This window comes from Pseudomyrmex gracilis, unplaced genomic scaffold, assembly GCF_002006095.1.
Source record: "Pseudomyrmex gracilis isolate BER0280 unplaced genomic scaffold, ASM200609v1 scaffold_120, whole genome shotgun sequence".
Classification (NCBI taxonomy): Eukaryota; Metazoa; Arthropoda; class Insecta; order Hymenoptera; family Formicidae; genus Pseudomyrmex; species Pseudomyrmex gracilis.
In genome coordinates, this window is record NW_018020704.1 from 273,120 (window position 1) to 291,453 (window position 18,334).

Genomic DNA, 18,334 nt, shown 5'->3' on the forward strand with positions numbered 1-18,334 from the left:
ATTTATTTAAGTTGTTCTCGTTGCTCGAAACAAATGTTAAAGATAAACTTGTCACTCAGCTCACGGTACTGACAGTTTAATCGCGAAAGTTTAGACCCGCCACATCATTATGCAACTGATAACGCTTACAAAATCGCATTAAAATGACGTCAACACATCGCGTTTTACGATAATAAATCGCGAGCAAGCTACCTTTATCAAGGTAGGAAGATAGAGCGTTTATGAATAGACGATAAGTGTCTTTCATCTGTTTAGTGAAAGGCGGCACTTATTTCGAGTTTTTCCAGTATCTCGACGACCACGAGCAACGTTGTAAAGAACCACATTTTTTTTTTAAAGCTCAAAACTCCGTAAATAAAACTTAATTATATCTCTCGACATCAACGTGGTAATAAATAATCCGTTACGCTTCATAAATTTCTGATTACACATCCGCGCGTAACTTGAAGAAAAATTTCATTTTTTGAAAGGGAGGATCTCAATCGGCTCGTCCGAGCGATTAATATTATCCGATCCGATGATGCGTATCGCGCAACCTTGCGATAGATAATTTCAGAGTGGAGGATAGGATGAATCCCGTTGTGGAAAACAGTATAAATTAAGGCCCGATCAGGTAGCTACACGACCTATCTGCCGTATCTGTCATGTAGCTATCAAGACGGGCTTGTGTTCATTGATCGTACAGATATATTACCGCGTTCTCGGTCGCCCGCGCTAATTATAGCGTGCCGCTGACAAGACTATAGGATATCTGCTTGTATCACAAGTGGATGAAAACTTAAATAAATGCAAAGTCTTAAAACGCAATAGAAATAAAATCCCAACGCGCGAGCGTTTTTTTTAATTGCCGTGCAACTTCGTGTTACGTAAACGTTATTTTTAATACTCACATAAAGACGGAATAAATTTGCAATTTACAAAGAAAAAAAACTCAAATGCAATTAGTAAAACAAAAAAAAAACCTTCGAGACTATATATATATATATATAAATTTTGCTTTATCGAACACGTACGTATACACGTTTCGACTCGCATCTCTCTCTCTAGCTGCGCGCGCGAAGTACAGTCGGTGCGCGCGCGTGCGATTAGATACACGAACCGCGCATTGTGCATCATCCAGTCGACACCGGCGATGGTCGGCCTCTTCCGCAATCAGCGTCTGTCTTGTTCCTTGACCGTCATTTCTCTTAATCGCTCGCCGCTCCTTGGCCTCTCAAGCTTCCACCCACACACGTGGGTGACGACGGGACGTACGAGAGAGGACAGAGTTGACGAGGAGTGCAAAGTGACGGTCTTGTGATTGTGGGAAAAGAGAGAGAGAGCGCGCGACGCGGAAAAAGGACGGACGATAAAGTAAACGAGAACCAATCTTAGCCACCCACTTGATTCCTGGCTCTCTCAGGAGGTTGGGGTCTGCGCGTGTCGCGACGCGTGTGAACACGCGGCAAGTACGACACACGCGCGGCGACATGATGTATATATATATATATATATACACATACGTATACATAACTACAATGTGCGTAGTTATATACGCAACGGATTGAGATTGGCGGACGCGACGATACTGTGACTTGGTATAACTGTTTTTTTTACCGGTAGCGTCGATATTTCTATTTGTTTGAGACGCAAATAGCTATTATTTTTTTTTTAACACACGCGAGTTTTTACAACCCAGCAAATGATTACATATCGCGCACTCTTAGTTTTATAAATTATCATGACAAATCGTATATTTTTTTTTTTTTCATCAGAACGAAGTTGCATAAAGATTTATAAAAAGTATGTTATGAGATACACGCCTAATCGCTCCGGCTATTATGGGTAATTCCGAGCACAGCGGATTATTCCGATGATTTTTGAACTATACAATACGGAGCTAAAGTTGCGCATGTGCGTGCCCGAATCGAAAATCACATTTTTATTTGCTTTCAATCGATTGCAATTTGATAAATTTATTTCATTTTCCACAAGAAACGAGACATGTATTGTTTCATTCATGGTTGGGATCACGTGTGTTCGACAATGCTCGCGCATTCCGACGAAATGGTTAAACGTCAATTCCCTCGATCTTAGACAAGCCGGGTGAAGAAAAGGGGGAGGAAGAGAATGCGGAGCACATTCGTGAGGCCCGAGTAATACGGCAGATGAGAAGAAGGCTGCAGGAGTCCGTGGGAAACATCCTCGGTGTGGTTCCTTCCTTAGGAAGGCGTGCGGGGAATCCTTAGTGGTCGTGTGCACGTACACGCGAGCGCCGTGGAGGACTTTCAGGGCAGGCCATCTGCCCGAGTCTCTCACGATTCCGGGCCAGCTGCCGATATCTTCGCATAAGCGTGCATCGTGAAAGGGCCCCGGGCGCTAAATGCGCGCCCCGCACACACTTATTCGCGACTAGGTGTGTAAAAACTGCGCGCGATCCGCTCTACAATCTCGCCCCGCGGCGAGATCTCGCGCTGATTTTTCGCGCGCCGGAAACCTAACACATAAACGATCCCTCCCTCGAGAATCTCCTTCCCCTCCGATCGCGCAAGAGGGTTGACTTTTCGAGGGCTTCTTCCCCTCCCCCCAAGCGATTATTTCTCATTGAATGTCTCGTGCTGACCACGTGTAATGCGAAACAACTAGTTGATTCCGAGATGGGCGCGGGGTGAGTGTTAAATTTATGAAATTTTGTGTGGAAAGAATTTGTGAATTGCAAAACTTTCTGACTCTCTGTTCCCGTGTGTGTGTACGATTTTTATCATTTTTAAATGTTTCTCACTTAGAAATTGTTAAACAATTAAGACATCGCTTAACACTTTACGGTCTTTTTAGGAACCAACGAGAAGGTATCGATAACAAAAGTTTAATTTAATCTCCGAGTGATATTTCAAAGATGCAAGTTCGACATCAACTATCTGTGCAAAACAAATCGACGATGACAAACGGTGCTAATTGCACAGGTGTGTCTGTTTAAGTCTCGCACGACGCTTGGCACAGCTGTGTGTTAACCCCTGTAAAAAAGCGTTAAACGTTGTTTCACGGAGAGCACATAATTAACAGCTCGCGAGAAATTGTCGCCAATAAATCAGCATGGTCTGAGATAGTCGCAGTCGCGACTTTGTACTTCGCACACACACACACACGCAAAACGCCATGTCTCTGCCTTTTTGTTTTTCCTCTTTGTCGCTCTTACACGTTAGATTGCTCTAACGAACCTTTCGCACAATGCGGAAGGGGAGTCTCAAATAGCTTGGGAGAGAGCAGGCGACTACCTGTTGATCGCTTCTACCGTAGGCGTCAACTCACCTGCGCGGCGTTCCCACCCCTTTCTGACATACAACGTATGTCTCGCTGAGCGTTAGAATCCTATTTTAACTCTTTGACTGACTAACCGGGATGAAATTTTGAGCGAAAAAATTTTTAATTCCGTTCCCCGAAAGGAATTAAAAATTGTCAAATTGAGAAATACACGCTTTGCACATCGCGTGGTTTCTTTATTTACTCGAGAAGAGAGGAAAAAAAATTGCCGTCCGTCGCAATTACTAGACAACAACCTCGCATATTCTAATAATGACTGTCTCCTCAAAACGCCATTATATTGCTGAGATACGAGGAGCGAAAGACGATAACTCGCACGTGTATTTCTAAGAAACCGGAGCACCTGCGCGCATCATTCAGAATGTCAGGAGACTTTTTTTCGCACGAACGATCTCGGACAGAAATGCAAATGGGCACGGACAGAGACGACGATTTTGCACGGTCATCCCTTAGCGCGTCGAAAAGAAAACTTTCGTGTCACAAAACCGGAGGGCGAAGCGGAGCGACAATACGGAGGGAGAGAGAGAGAGAGAGAGAGAGAGAGAGAGAGAAAAAAAAACACATTTTTGTTGTAACGGGGTCAAGTTTGAGAAACGCGGAAACGGTAGTACTATTCAGAGACGGAGCTCGTGCATTGCACGCTTCGACGGAAAGAGAGGAGAAAGGGGGAGTGAAAGAGCGCGAGACTTCCTGAAAGGAGAACGGTTCTAATTTTTCTATGGGCTCCTTTGGCATCCACCCTCCTTGGTTAGTGCGCATAGGGGTGAATTCTTCGGGTGTACGTTTCAATACACGTCCGAGAGTGTGGGAACGAAGCCGCTCGAAAAAGCGGACCCGATGAACACCCGTACGGGGTCCTGTTACGTTTACATTGGGAAGGCTCGTGCTAAGATGCCACATCAACGTCTAATAAGGGAGCTGTCGAGAAAGTAGTCGGGAACAGTTGTACACAAATAACATCGACGCATTGATCGCAATATTCATTTGAAAGAGTTGTTCAGAGATTTGGATCTTTTCATTTTTTTTTTTCTTTTTTTTTAGGCTATTTTAGAAATATCAGACGCTGTTGACACACGAAGAACTTTTTTAATTTTAGAATTTTTATTGTTTAAACTTCCGTTCTCGGGAAAACATCGGACTCGTATCGGACTTAAAAATTTTTTTTTTTATTTTCTCTTGGTTGAAAAGATCGCTTGTCTCCGACGAGAGGTTATATAGACTTGATAAACTTTGTCAGGATCGATCATCGAAATACTACGCGCTCATCTTGGTTTCTTCGTAAAGTTATCGCGTTATGGCGCGGAAGGAAGCATCGCGCGGGAATAAGATGAAAGACGGCACTTTTTGCCGACTCGTTAATCAGTCCGAAAACAGTGATGTAAAAGGCTATGTTAAAGAGAAGCGCGTTATCGTCACGTAAAAGCGCCTCGAAAGCATCCTAATTAGGCAATGAAAGGACGCTTTGTGGCACTCGAAAGAGAGAGAGAACCCGGGTGTTTAAAAGACGCCGATAACACGTGCGTCAAATCTTCAAGAGGAACGCGACGACGATGACGACGTCGACCGGATCCCTTCCGAGGTTCACACGAGAGACAAATGCGGAATCGTGAATGGCGCTTTGTGGCGAGCCGCTTATGGAATATACTATCGTTGCCCGTGGCGTGCCGCCATATGGACGAGGCACGTCGAGAGAGGACGACAAAAATAAGCGATTGCCATTAATATAACGCCAGAGTCTTTTTTGGATTCAAAGGAATTTGTGATTCCCCGTACGCGCCAGACTCATCAATGACAATTGTTGCGACGTGGTCGTCTCAATTATTACACACACGTTCATTATTCCTCTTCGAAATTAATTCTATTAAAAAAAATATATATATATATATACACACAACGTTCACACTGTAAAATACAATATTCACAAAAAGTGTCACCCTAAGAAGTACTTCTATTTCCAATATAATTGTGCAAGTAAAAAAATGTTTGAAACAATCTGAATCCAACGCGAGATTGTTTTGCGATCTCGCGATACATTATCCAGGTATCGAATGCCACGTATCGGAGCCAACAAGTCGTCAATGTGCCCAACCGGTTCTTCGCGAGTACAAGAGAGCGCCTTCGAGCAATGCGATCTGTATCGATCGAAGACCGCGTTAGGTCGAAGCCGCAGGAAGCGACGCGCGTTGCGTATTAGCACCGTACGAACACCTTCGTAATCCGCGGCGTGAATTAAGTTATCTCGACTTAGAGAGAAACAGAGAAATTCATTCTGTCTCTTTCCAGAAGTGCGGCGACTGAAAAATCGAGTTTCAACCGGGATAACCGGCCTAGTCGGGACGAGTTCTCGATTCCAGATCCGTGGGAATAATTAGCATGGCGTGTGCGAAACAATTAATCGCCGTCAGATTTCCTCTTTTCTACGCGTTTAAAGTCTTAACGATCGCGCGCGCGCGCGCGCTAAGAGCGTTTCTGAAAATAGCGCGGTCTGGAAATAACGACCTTGATAAATAATTGCGGATATCACGAAGGGGTAAATTAGATTTCGAATGGAAACGAATGTTTCGCCACGCCGCGGCTGTAATTTCCTTCACCACGCTCCGGGACTACTAGAGCGTTAATTTACTTCCGATTTATCGCCGCGCGTGTAATTTCTTTTCATTGAATGAATATCGCGATTAAAGCGCGATATAGAAGAGAGATGAGATGCACACTGGAAATCTGTATAGAATTCAAATGTATAAATATATTACAGTAATGTTTTCTGTGCCAATTTAGATATAAATTTCCACTTTTTTTTTCTAACTATCACGAAAGAGATCTCGACTTAGATTGAAATAAATGTCGTGTTATCCGATCCCCGAAGGTAATAACTTATACATAAAGTTCGATAAAACAGCATAATCGCGTAAGATAAGAATCAGATGATGAATATTTGCTCAGCAACGCGGTCGTTATATGCGTATGAAGGCAACATCCACCAGGCCGAAGTCGGGAATACGAAGACATATAAACACCACACTGAGATATATATATATATATATCTTTTCATGAAATTCCTTGCATAAATTAAAACCTGTCCAAGAGATATAAGTGATGCGGCCGACGAAAAGACAAAGATATGCGGATACCGGGCCATGCGATCCCGACTTCGCAATCGTTCTCTCGCTTAGCCTCAAACTGCCTGCAATCGTCGACATCGATCGGCATAAAAGAACACAGTGTTGAGAAGCCTCTACTACAGCGTCCTATTCAATTATCGACATCGCTTTAATGGCCGGATCTCCCTTTCTTCGGAGCGGTTTCAAGAACGACGCTTCGGCCTCGCGTGTCTGGAGCTTCTCGCTCGAAGGAATTTTCTTCCGCGACATACAACGCGACACGTCCTTCGTGATGCCGAATTAAATGCGTCTTGTTCTTGTCTCCACGCAAGAAAAGCCCGTTAAATCACCGAAAATTATACCGTTTCGGTTAAAAAACAACTGTTGATCGGGGCAATCAAGCGAGACGATCGAGGGGATCGATGTGTGCGAGTATGCAAAAAATTTTTTTCAGAATGTAAAACGTGAAGTTGTTCCTATAATTCACGCAATATTAATAAACGATGTATTAAATATTAATAAAAATTCTTTCTTCTTCTGTAATTACGGAAAGTAAAAAACGATGAAACTTCCCACGTGACGCAACTGGCGAAACAAAGATCTTAATAAATCGAGGATAATCTAATTTTGAAGTCACATGGCCCGATTAGATAAACCGTGAAAGAGTTTAAGAAAAGAAACTGTGACATGACAGATTTTGATAGAAGGCATCGCGACTAATCCGTGAAAAGTTCGTCTAATCCGTAAGATGTGGTAGACACGTGTCGGTCGTCTGTATCTTATCTCACTCACAAAGATCATCTCACTTCCCGTCAGTTCTAAAAATTTTAAAACTCTATCGCATTATTTTCCCACATACAAAACGTACTAAAAATCGAAATTCGAGTGATGCAAATTAAATGCCTGACAAAAAATGATAATCTTTCAATATTTAAGTATTATTAAGTCTGTATGTACTGAGTACGTATCTGATGTACTGAATACATCAATGCAAAATTGTTAACATGACGTTTCGGAAAGTAACAACGTATCAGAAGAAACGTTTGTGTTCAATAAAATAAATTGAAAGTTTTTTTAACATACCAAACCGATCCCTTGCGGGCTCATAATTTCGAAATTGACGAGTTTACGAGAGAGAGAGAGAGAGAGAGAGAGAGAGAACACTACAGTGTATTATCTCCTTGAAATCTACATGAGAATATTTCATTGCTCGTCACGTTTGCACGTATGTATTCACATCGACGTATTTGCGTAATAATGTACGGGATACACATGACACGCAATTACCGAAATTGTGGCATTCTTTGCATCGTTGCACGTTTAACTTTGTGGTATATAAATATGTTATACGTAATACTACCATTACATAGTATCAATAAATAATTTTCGAAATATTTTTTAAATATCTTTTACTTTATCGTAAGCGACAAGATTCTTTAACTGATTAGCATAAGCGCGTGGGCAGAGTATAGAAGAAAGCGATTCTTATAAGAGAGAGAGAGAGAGAGAGATAGAGAGAGAGAGAGAGAGAGAAAAGGAGAGAACTCCGAAAGATAACTCCCGATATCTTCCCGCGTGTCTGACTCACCTCGTGCCAGCACGTGTTCTACCTGCCCGACGTTTCGAGATCTTCCCTTTCCCCGCGATCCCGCGCGTTCGTGCACACACACGTTCGATAAGACCATATCCCGGGACTATATCTCTCGTTCCTGGTTTTACAAGAGAAGAGACCCACCATCTCTTCGTCCTCGTCGCACGTCGTGCCGCGGCGCTCGGCTTCTCCTCGTCTCACCGGTGAGCGATTCGTCCTCGTCTATCTCATCGGTATTCGAGAGGTTTGCTCGAGGCTCGTGGGAAAATGAGGCAGGTGGTAGTTAGATCTCGGGAACGAGAGAGATACGCCTGCTCTTCTCTCCTCCGTATCCGTCCATCCATACGTCCACCATCTCCTCTCCCCTCTCCCCCCTCCTCCCGGCAGCGTCATTCATTCGTGCGGATATATTATGCGCGCGTGTGTCGGGCGCGTGTGTATGCGCTCGTATGAGCGCGGAGAGCGCGGGCCCCCGCGTCGCGATCGAGACAGGTACATATTTCTGCTCGATGACTGAGACACAGAGGACCAATTAACTGATGCGTCTTAACGAGGGCTTCCGGCTTTACGATCAAAAGCGAAATTACGAGCGTGTGTTCGTTCTCGCTCGCGAAGAACTACTGTTTCAAGCGTCATTTCTGTGCGCGCGCGCGCAAAAAAGGAAGTGTCGCGACGACAAAAGTCAAGGATAATAAGTTTGCGGCTCTTGGCGCAAAGTGTGCCAGCCGGTGAACCGAGAAAACTTGTGCGAAACAACTGGAAGACGCGACTAATTGGCTTTACGAACAACAGACCAAAACTTAATTACGTTGACATAAACAAAAATACTTAAAATTACGTAACAATAAAACGCCTTTTCTCAGAATATTTTGAGAAAATATTCTGTACATAAATAAATGTATATAAATAAAAACAATAAACATAATCGCGCTAATTAAAATGTGAACGATCAAATTAAAAACTACGTTATAGTTTTTTATCTAAAGCGCTAAGAATTTTGGTATCGCGTATCACAAGACACGTGTTCGTTCTTGTTGAATAATTATTTGTGTATTAATATTTATCACCCGACTTATGTCATACTTTTAAATACAGACTGATGTCAGTCTCTGTGCTGGAAACTTCATTGTAGAAGTTATTGCAAAACTTTGTTTAAAGTACAAGTTTATTATAATTACTCATTCGTGTCGTGCTTTAATGTCTTTAAAATAATTTGAAACAAGGTACTCGCGATCACTCTTGTTTACTTTACATTATATTACGAGAGAAAACAAAAATAAAAAAGAAAGTCTATTCCGAGGAGGACCTCATCAGAGGATGAAGGAGATAATTATGCGACGTGCAAAGTTTTAAGAACACAATGTTGAGCATGCGTAAAAAAATCCAACCAGTCATCTTATCGATTTCTTCGTAAAGGCCTACCTCATTTCAAAAAAAAAAAAGAAAGAAAAAGTTAAGAACGGTGAGTCAGTAACATTAGAACTTCAGGATTCTTATCTTCATAATGCTTACATCCTGTTACATCCGAGAGGACACACTCAACTTCTGTGTGTTATATCCTCTGTTATAAGATTGCATTACTAAGAGATGCGTCGTTCAAAGAATTTCCGTTGTTTTAACGAAAAATATCTACTTTCTGTCTCTCTCTCTCTCTCTCTATTCTTTCGCATATTTAATACTGAGTCGAAATGACACGCAAGAAAACACACATCGCCATGAGATATCGAATATACATGTACCAAAAGTCAAGTACAATAAATACTGGAGTTTCAAACACATCGAAGTAGCGAAGATCCGAGAAAATCTAAATACTGAAGCATTCGATAAACGTAAATTTACATTTTCATCGATTTGCAAATCTAATATCGACCCGCGCGACTATACCAATACTAGCACTTCGTCATTACGCTTGTAATTTGTGTTACGCGCACCACCTTATCATTAACGAGCGTTTGTTTCGTTCCGCATCATTAGTCGGGGAAAAAAACAGTATCCCGTTGAACCGCGATTAAATGTTTACGCAATTGGATTGTTTATGTATAGTTAGGGTCTACCCTCGCGCGCGTTGCCATTTTGCTGCGCGATCTACGGGGCCCGTGGACGTAGAGACCTTTAATTTCCACTGTCTCAGGGCCCGTGCTCGACACAATGGGGTCCCAAGGCGTGCCTCATCCTTTTCCCGTCTCGGTGTCCTCTCCCTTTCGAGCACAGGCCGGCTGCGTGCAATATGCGTGGGAAAGCTGAGCACGTGCGCAATCTTGGGGCCCCGAGACGGCCCACAAAGGGCGCCTTCGAGGCCCTATCGGTGTGCCCGACAAACGACGACCGGCTGGCTCCGAGAGAATCCGAGACGGACTTCTTAAATCGATTTCGGACCACCGCGCATAAAATCTTTTCACGCGCTTTCGACGTCTTCGATGCGTTTGGACTTGCGCGTTTTATTGGAATGTATATATGAAAGCTCGGTTGTCATAATTAAATAAACTTAATTATAATAAGATATATATAAAAATTATTTCTCCATTAGATAAAATAATTTTCAAGTTGGAAATTTAGTTGTTAACGCTTAGTTTTCGGAAACTTCGGAATAGCTATTGTTCTATATGTCGACTGAAACATTAAATGAGACACGAGACAGTCTACATATAAATGAGCAAGCGATGTGTATCGAACACGTGGACGACGGATGGCGAAGGTTGTATTATTTCTCGATATCGTGCACGTGTCAAACATAATTGCGCGGTCGCGTTTGTTAAACAGTTTCTTTCGTTTGTAATGACTTAAATAAGATTGCTCTTCAAAAAAAAAAAACTATCGATTCACATGCGAGATTAACTTGAAACCGGCTGTGAAGCTACTCCAGTTCCTCGCGAAGAACGAGAGTCGCGTCACGAATTCGCGAAAGGTCGAAGGTCACGGGAAGCCGGTTGATTTCAGGTTCTACCGGATATATATCGTCGGGAAGCCGTGAAAGACCGCGCACACGGAAGTTAACGTCGGCGTGTGCCACACATTGTGAGCACGTGCCACGCAGGGAGTGCCGTTGAAAGAAAGAGAAAGAGAAATTGGGGTGATGGAAATGTCATTTAAATAGGGCGAAGTGCAGCTCGCGCGCGCGCGCACACACGCGCGCCGACGCCAGGTGAACCCTGACGACGTTCCGTGAGAATGTTCCGTTCTCGCTCTTCTTCTCTTTCTTTTGCCGTTTCGCTGCTTCTTATACGTCTTCGCGGTTATACTTTACTCGCGCTCAGTAGGTCAGAAGTTCGTTTGTGTCAAATGTCTCGAGCCATAATTACATGCGATATAAAGTACAATTTTATCTAGATGAAACGTACTTGAAAAAAAAAAAATATATACATAAACATATCGTTTATTTATGATAATTCAAGCCAAATAAACTTTGAAGCCTCCAGCAAGGTTGCCTCGGATATATGTTTTTTCTGTGTTAAGTATGTATATTATATATTTGTGAGATTTTTATATCAACATTTTGATTTTTTATAAGAAAAATGTATTTTGTTTTTGTAAATAAAACGCCCAATGACAAATTATCAAAGGCAACTCATTGACGTTTGTCGTAATTTACGAGAATTATAGACTACTACTACTGTCTGGTTTGCAAAGTGATCAATTCAATTATTCGTATCGCTCGCACGGAACAACCCCTCGTTCGTCGCCACGCGCACCGGAATGGAACCGAACAACCGACAAATTTGTCGGGAACAAATAAGCCAAGTTCTCACGAAAACACGACCGACTTCATTATTGGGAACGTCCTACTGTCGGTGTCCCTGATGTTGACCCTTACCTTCGGCTTCCTCGAGGTTTTATACTCGCGCGTGCGCGAGTTGACGCGTGCGAATAAACATTACGAGGGGTGGTTGATACCCCGATGATATAACGAGGGGCATGGGGTGGGAGATTACGATTTTGTTGGCACGAGCCAAACGACTCGCGACATATGTTCACGAACAGCTGATGCACTTAACTAATAAGTCTTTCTCTCTCTTTACAAGGCACGCGATAGCACGACCTCATACGCGTGTGTGCATTACATGATGGCTCTCTCTCTCTGTGCCCGAAGAGAGAACCTGGGAAAGTAAAAACCTCGCGACTCAAGAGTGTGAGAAAATTCGTGCGCCGTCACATATGGCGGATCGACGACGTTGCAATGATCGTTGACGGCACCACAAGTGTGCTATAATAATAATTAATTGCGTGACTGAAGCGCGTTATTATAAAAGATTTATTATAAACAAGACCTAAAGCCGCGTCGAAAGTTCAATACAAATGTTGTTTTACGTTGCTACTGTTTCACGGAAAAATACAAATAAAATAAAATTAACAAAACTTAAGACACACAAAACACACGCCACGCGTGTAGTTTGATAATAAATAATAATATTTTTTGCAAGGCAAACTACAGCAAATTGGTTTTTTTATTGGCTATACGTTCTCGTTCGATTGTTTCCGTTGATATTTCCGTTTTTAGTCTCGCGTGCCACGTGCCGCAACACGTGTGAAGGGCGCCGAGAGCATGAGTCAATTTATAGAATTAATTCCATATTGTTCATTGACATACTCGAGAATCTCGAGATATAATATGCACATGTGCGTACAAACGGTCGCGTATAAAAAAACTAATGTATAATGAAACGCAGTAGAAAACTGACCTTAAGCAAAGACGGCACGTGGCATTATATTAAAAGTGTTCTTTGAACTGTATCATTTTATTTATCCGTCATTGGCTAATGTCATAAATGCGTCATTCAGTAGAAATCTATATAAGTCTAACGGCGTAGAAAAATCTCTATAAATCTAGCTTTATAATTAACATTTATAACTAATCCACACTTGCTATTTTATCTGCGACAAACTTGATAATTTAGATGTGTTAATTTTTCATAAAACCTTGAGTTTTTTTTATTAAAAAAACATCTAATACTTGTAACAAAATTAAAATAAAGTTCCCGTGTCTACAAAAATAATCAATATTTGCGTGAGAGAAAGAAAAAAAACACTGATATCAAAACGAGAACAAATGTGTACAAGAAACGCGTTATCGTTTTATTTCTACCCATTTCTATCAGAATTTCCTTCTTAGTGAGTTGTCTTCAAAATTGAATTATTTTTAGCTTACAGGTGCAATTTTTCAGCGATAACTATTGTTAATAACAATTTTTAGAAAAAAACTATAAATTTAGAAATTTAAGTTGCTTGAAAGTCTTGACTAATTCACCGCTAAACTCTCGACAAATGATGTAATGGGAGATGTGCACGTGTAGAAAGTGCATTTGGTTACACGTGCAAGAGCACATTATACCAACAGGACCATTAGGCGAAACTTCCGATTACAACACGCTATTTTGATGTAACTTTGCATAACGATATCTCCGCACGAAGTTTCGTTACAGAACGATACGATGTAAAAAACAGTCAATATGGCAAATTTAATTGTGCCTTTGTATCGTATTTTACCAATATGTGAATTTAATGTTTTTAAATATTCGCAACGCGTGTACAATATTATTTTTAAAAAGTCAAAAATTTTTACTGTTATGAGAATTAATATTTTAATTTTTTTTTTCTATAACAAAAAGCGAGAATATTTTGTGATGAATCAACTTGTGTTCTGCAACGCGGATACTACGAAAATAACAAAGAAATTTTCGTGTGTCATCAGCCAATTCTCGGAGACTCACATTCGGTTCACTTTCACTGAACGAGCCCGACTTTCGTGGTTACATCTACATCACGCAGCGCCTTACAGTCACTTAAGTCCCCGCAACATCGCTAATTAGGTCCCACGAGATCGCGCGGAGACGAGAAGATCTGATCTGAGTCGCGACGGGAACGAAGCGAGACAGGAAACGAATTACGAGCGCGGTTATCTCGCGATCGCGTTGAATTCTATCGAAGTACCGCCACTCGTTAACGACACGCGCAATTGGCCGATACGCGAAGAAGAGTAAATGCCGATAGAGAAAATAGAAGAAGTAGAGAGAAGAAAATGTACGTAGAAAGTGAGAAAAGAAAGAAAGAGACGGAGCAGGAAGCTTCGTAAGAAATCGCGGTAGCGAGAAGAGACGTAAGCAGTGCGCGGAGAGAAAGAACAAGAAAAAAGAACAACGTAACGACGAAGTGAACGAAGAAAGAAAAATAAGAAAATGGCGTAGGGTCGCAGAAGCACAAGGATAATGAAGAGAAAGAGAGAGAGAGAGAGAGGGAGAAGCACGAAACGAGCGTACGTAATTATTCGGTGCGAACGACGTTTAAGTATCCGGTCGCGAAATAAGCGAAGTGGTCGGTCGGGCACAGAAAGACGGAGGACGAAGGAAGGAAAAACGAACGGACGAAGGGCAGAAAAAAAGGAGCAAGAGACACCGCAAGGGCAACCGGAGAAGAGAGACGCGTATGGTCGCGTAGGATATAATTCAGTGGCTCGCCGAAATTAGTATCTCGAAGTGCACGGGAGAAGACGCGCGCAGAGAGCGAACGGCTCGCGCGTCCGAGATACTCGTTTCGCGCGATGACTATCCGAAGCGGGAGGACGGAATTGTTTTTGTTTTGTTTTACGAAACATCACCGCGAAATTAAAGCCGCGCCAGACCAACCGAAGAAGGCCCACTTTTCGGCCAATTTTCGCGATAGGTTACACGGTCGGAGCGCGAACGAAAGAGAGCGAACCTCTCGCGCGCCGTTTTGACGGGAACGTTTTTGAATATCCGTCCCGAGACTTTTTACTCCTTAACTTCGTGTAATTATTATATATCGGTGCACCCGATAATTATGCCCGGGTAATCGATGCCTCCCGAGGTGAAATATCGCACCGGGCTCGCCGTTGAGGAATTCACGGACGGCGTCAATAACAATAAAACCGAAACGCCAAGAGATTTGAATTTTTCGCGTGGTCGTGCGTTTGTACATTTATATACACCTGTGTTATCGTAGCCACTTTTCTCGGCTATTAACATCGCGTGCTTTGCCATATTCTTTAACTCGCACGGGGTATCAATTATATGCGAGAAATTTTCGAACTTTTTATTTCTCTTCATCTCTTGCCCTTCTGTACGTAATTGTGTGTGTACATGTTGCCGCGCTAAAATAACGCACGCCGCCGTGATAATGGAGTCACGTTCGCAATGTATACGCGATATTGAACTGTCATATATTAACGTTTGTGATAAATGAAACGATGTAATCTTGCCTCTCGGAAAGAGAGTTCGAAACTAACACAGTCTGCAGCCTAGAATATCCACACTACATAAGGGTAATTGTTTCCCAGCAACTGCGATTGTCGGTTAAGAATAAAGTGCCGCGAGTTAGCGAGAGCGAGATTATTATATTAAGATCGGATTCGGTCCGCGAATCCCCGTTCACCACCGCCGCAATGTCTGATATTCGTAAAAGCGCGCCCGCTGTTCGAAAACGAAGAAACCGAAATCGGCACGGCGCCAAGATAAAAATTAATTACCCGCGCGTCTCTCGATTTTTACTGTGTACACGATCGACCTGACGACCGATTTGTCATACCCTTTTGCAGCAATGACTCTTTATCGAGATCGTTCGCTATCTTCTTCCCCTCCCCCACGCTACTCCGCGTTAATACACGTAAAACGATCGATCAATCGCGCCACCATTGGCCGCGGTGCCATTCCGTGGCGGACCGGACGGTAACAAATACACGTACACGCATACAACATCGTGTAGCCGGTGGGATTGCAATCACGAGAGCAGAAGTCGGACTTGTGCCGAGCACGCTCCTCGGCGCGGCGAAGCGGGAGAACCAGAAGCAAAGAGGCGAGAAAGAGAGAATGGCGAGAACGATGAGTAGAAGGAGGTGGAGGCGCGGGATCTCGATAAGAAGATCCAACGCGAGAGCATGGAAGCCGCGGCGATTGGCGGAAGGAGCTGCGTCTCTCACGGGCGGGACGAGGACGGGGATCTCTTTCTATTTTGCCCCGAGACAAGGAGAGGAGACCAAGTAGTCGGTCGCGAAATCTAGTCCTTCCGCTATGAGCGCGTGGAAATACGTGCGAATGGGAGAGAGAAAAAGAAAGAGAGAGAAATAGAGGTGAGAACGAGATACGGCGAGAGATGAACGGAGAGAGTGAGAGAAGAAGAAGAGGGACGCGACGATTACGAGCCGTGCATACCGTAGCACGACCACTCGACGATCATCCGAGGGTAGGGAGCATCGACTTCGCGGCGCGACTAGGTGCAACAAGGATGCAAGGAACGGTGACGATGGCTTGGTGTGGGCGCGTGTCTGGCAGCTGCCGCTTACAGGTGGTGTGCTTGCTTGGGAACCAAGCTCTACGGACCGTTCCCACGGAAGGCCTGGCCCCCACTATACGGCCCATCGTATCCTTCCCTTCGCCCCGTCCACCACCGGGCCCTTCCCTATATAAGCAGCAGCCTCGCCCGACCGCAACTACAATCACACTCAGTTCGTGTTCACTCGAGGGTCGTGCTTGGAGACTTACGTGTTTTATCCAGATACACGCACGTTTCCTACCGCCAATCGCCCAGTGACTCGCAATCGCAGCGACGATATCGAAGTTCGACGAACCGGTGTGATAAGAACAACGCGTTCGCGATCGAATCAAGTTTTTTGTCGAGTGAGTTTTTTGACTTTGTGCCCTCGCGACAAATTTGCTCCGAAAAAAAAAAAAAAAAAAAGGATTAAGCATGCAGATGCACGAGCAGCTCATCATGGTCGACGGACAAGAGCAGCCGATCTCTAGAACGTATCAGTACCGGAAGGTAAGTGTTATCGTATCTATGTATCTATCTTATCACCGGTGCTTTGATTGTCTAATCGTAAATTTCGAGTTAATTGACAAGTTTGTCGTTGCTTGTTGTTGTTTCTTTCTCTTTAAAGTCGAACAAATCAAACATCGAGCATTAAATCTCAAGGTTTTCTCTCGCGAGAATATCTTCGTAACTCTCATCCGTCGTTCAGCAAAAACGTCAACTATAACGATTTTTTCCTTTCGATTCGTAGGTGATGAAACCGATGTTGGAGCGCAAACGTCGAGCGCGCATCAATCGTTGCCTGGACGAGCTCAAGGATCTGATGGTGACCGCATTGGCCGGCGACGGCGAGAACGTGGCAAAACTGGAGAAGGCGGACATTCTGGAGCTGACGGTGCGTCACTTGCACAAGCTTCAGCGTCAGCAACGTCTGTCAGCGAATCCGGTAATCGATGCTGATCGCTTCCGCGCCGGTTACACGCACTGCGCGAACGAGGTGAGCCGCTGTCTCGCCGCGACCCCCGGAGTCGATGTCGCCCTGGGTACTAAATTGATGACACATCTCGGCCACAAACTCAATTCCATGGACAAGACCGGACCGCTGACCATTCACGTAACCGCGCCGCAATCCTCGCCGTCGTCTTCCAGCGAGCTCAGTTCCGACGATTACTCGATGCCTTTGACACCAGCGTCCAGCCAACCATCCCCGGTGCGAACCGACATCGAAGCCGTCTCCCAGAGCCACCAGGGTCTTCTGCAAGTGGCTAAACCCAACGAGCCCATTTGGCGACCCTGGTAAAAACGGACGAAAGCCCGGCGGAATTATTCGGGAACCGGCGAAACGAAGATTCTTCGAAAAAGTTATTCGAAGGATCCGGCAGCCGGTGTTGCAATCTCGTCTGTGATCCGTCACGTGACCGGAACGAAAATGCCGCGATTGGGAAAGCAAGGATGTGGACGAGAACGAGAGGTTCTACCTGCGCGGCACCACGAAGAAGCAACCTTTCCTGGGTGTTTCATTTGCTCAAGAACACACGAATCGCCGACGCGCCGACGACGAACATCACGTTCTGTCAACCTTCGGGCCGCCATATCCAGCGACGTTCCACGATCGCGAGACACTGGGATCTCGATATACGTAGTTTTTCGCGGCCGCGCGCACGGCTGAAGCTTTAATTTACTTGAACAGAGTTAGATGTTTTTCTATTGTTTATTTCATACTTTTATCGATGATGTTTTTTTTTATTCGCCGATATAATAACGTTGTTGTATGAGTCTCTCCACCCCGGTCGGAAACACAAACACCGGACGACGACAAACAACAGCGGATGATCTCTCGAGGCGACTATCGACTTCGGTAAATTCCGAACGAACGAGCATGCGTCCGTTTTTTCATACCGCGCAACGCAAAATAAATGAATAAATAAATAAATAAATAAATATATATATATATGTATAAAAAAGACCGAGCGGAGAATCTTGTGATAGAGAAACGTGTACCTGTGATATTTACTGTAGTAGGCGTAAAGAATAACACTAGATTTTTAATAAACAACACATGTTTCATATCAAAAATATGTCCTTC

The 18,334-nt window shown here is 43.7% G+C and overlaps 2 protein-coding genes across 4 annotated transcripts in view; one reads left to right on the forward strand and one right to left on the reverse strand.

Moving 5' to 3' along the window:
• The window catches only part of LOC109856479 (tubulin polyglutamylase TTLL4-like), a 130,929-nt gene that overhangs the window by 110,378 nt on the left and 2,217 nt on the right, over positions 1 to 18,334 (reverse strand). The gene's annotated exons all lie outside the window — the stretch shown is intronic.
• LOC109856482 (enhancer of split m7 protein-like) lies at positions 16,404 to 18,094 on the forward strand. The gene is made up of 2 exons (XM_020431806.1): positions 16,404 to 16,758; positions 17,000 to 18,094. The coding sequence occupies exons 1-2, from the start codon at positions 16,684 to 16,686 to the stop codon at positions 17,546 to 17,548; spliced, it is 624 nt and encodes a 207-aa protein (XP_020287395.1). The 5' UTR covers positions 16,404 to 16,683; the 3' UTR covers positions 17,549 to 18,094.

Bases quoted from the DNA above. Each gene is read 5' to 3' on its own strand.
- LOC109856482 (XM_020431806.1), top strand. From the start codon at position 16,684: ATGCAGATGCACGAGCAGCTCATCATGGTCGACGGACAAGAGCAGCCG. The intron at 16,759-16,999 runs GTAAGTGTTATC...TTCGATTCGTAG, and splicing joins GAACGTATCAGTACCGGAAG to GTGATGAAACCGATGTTGGA.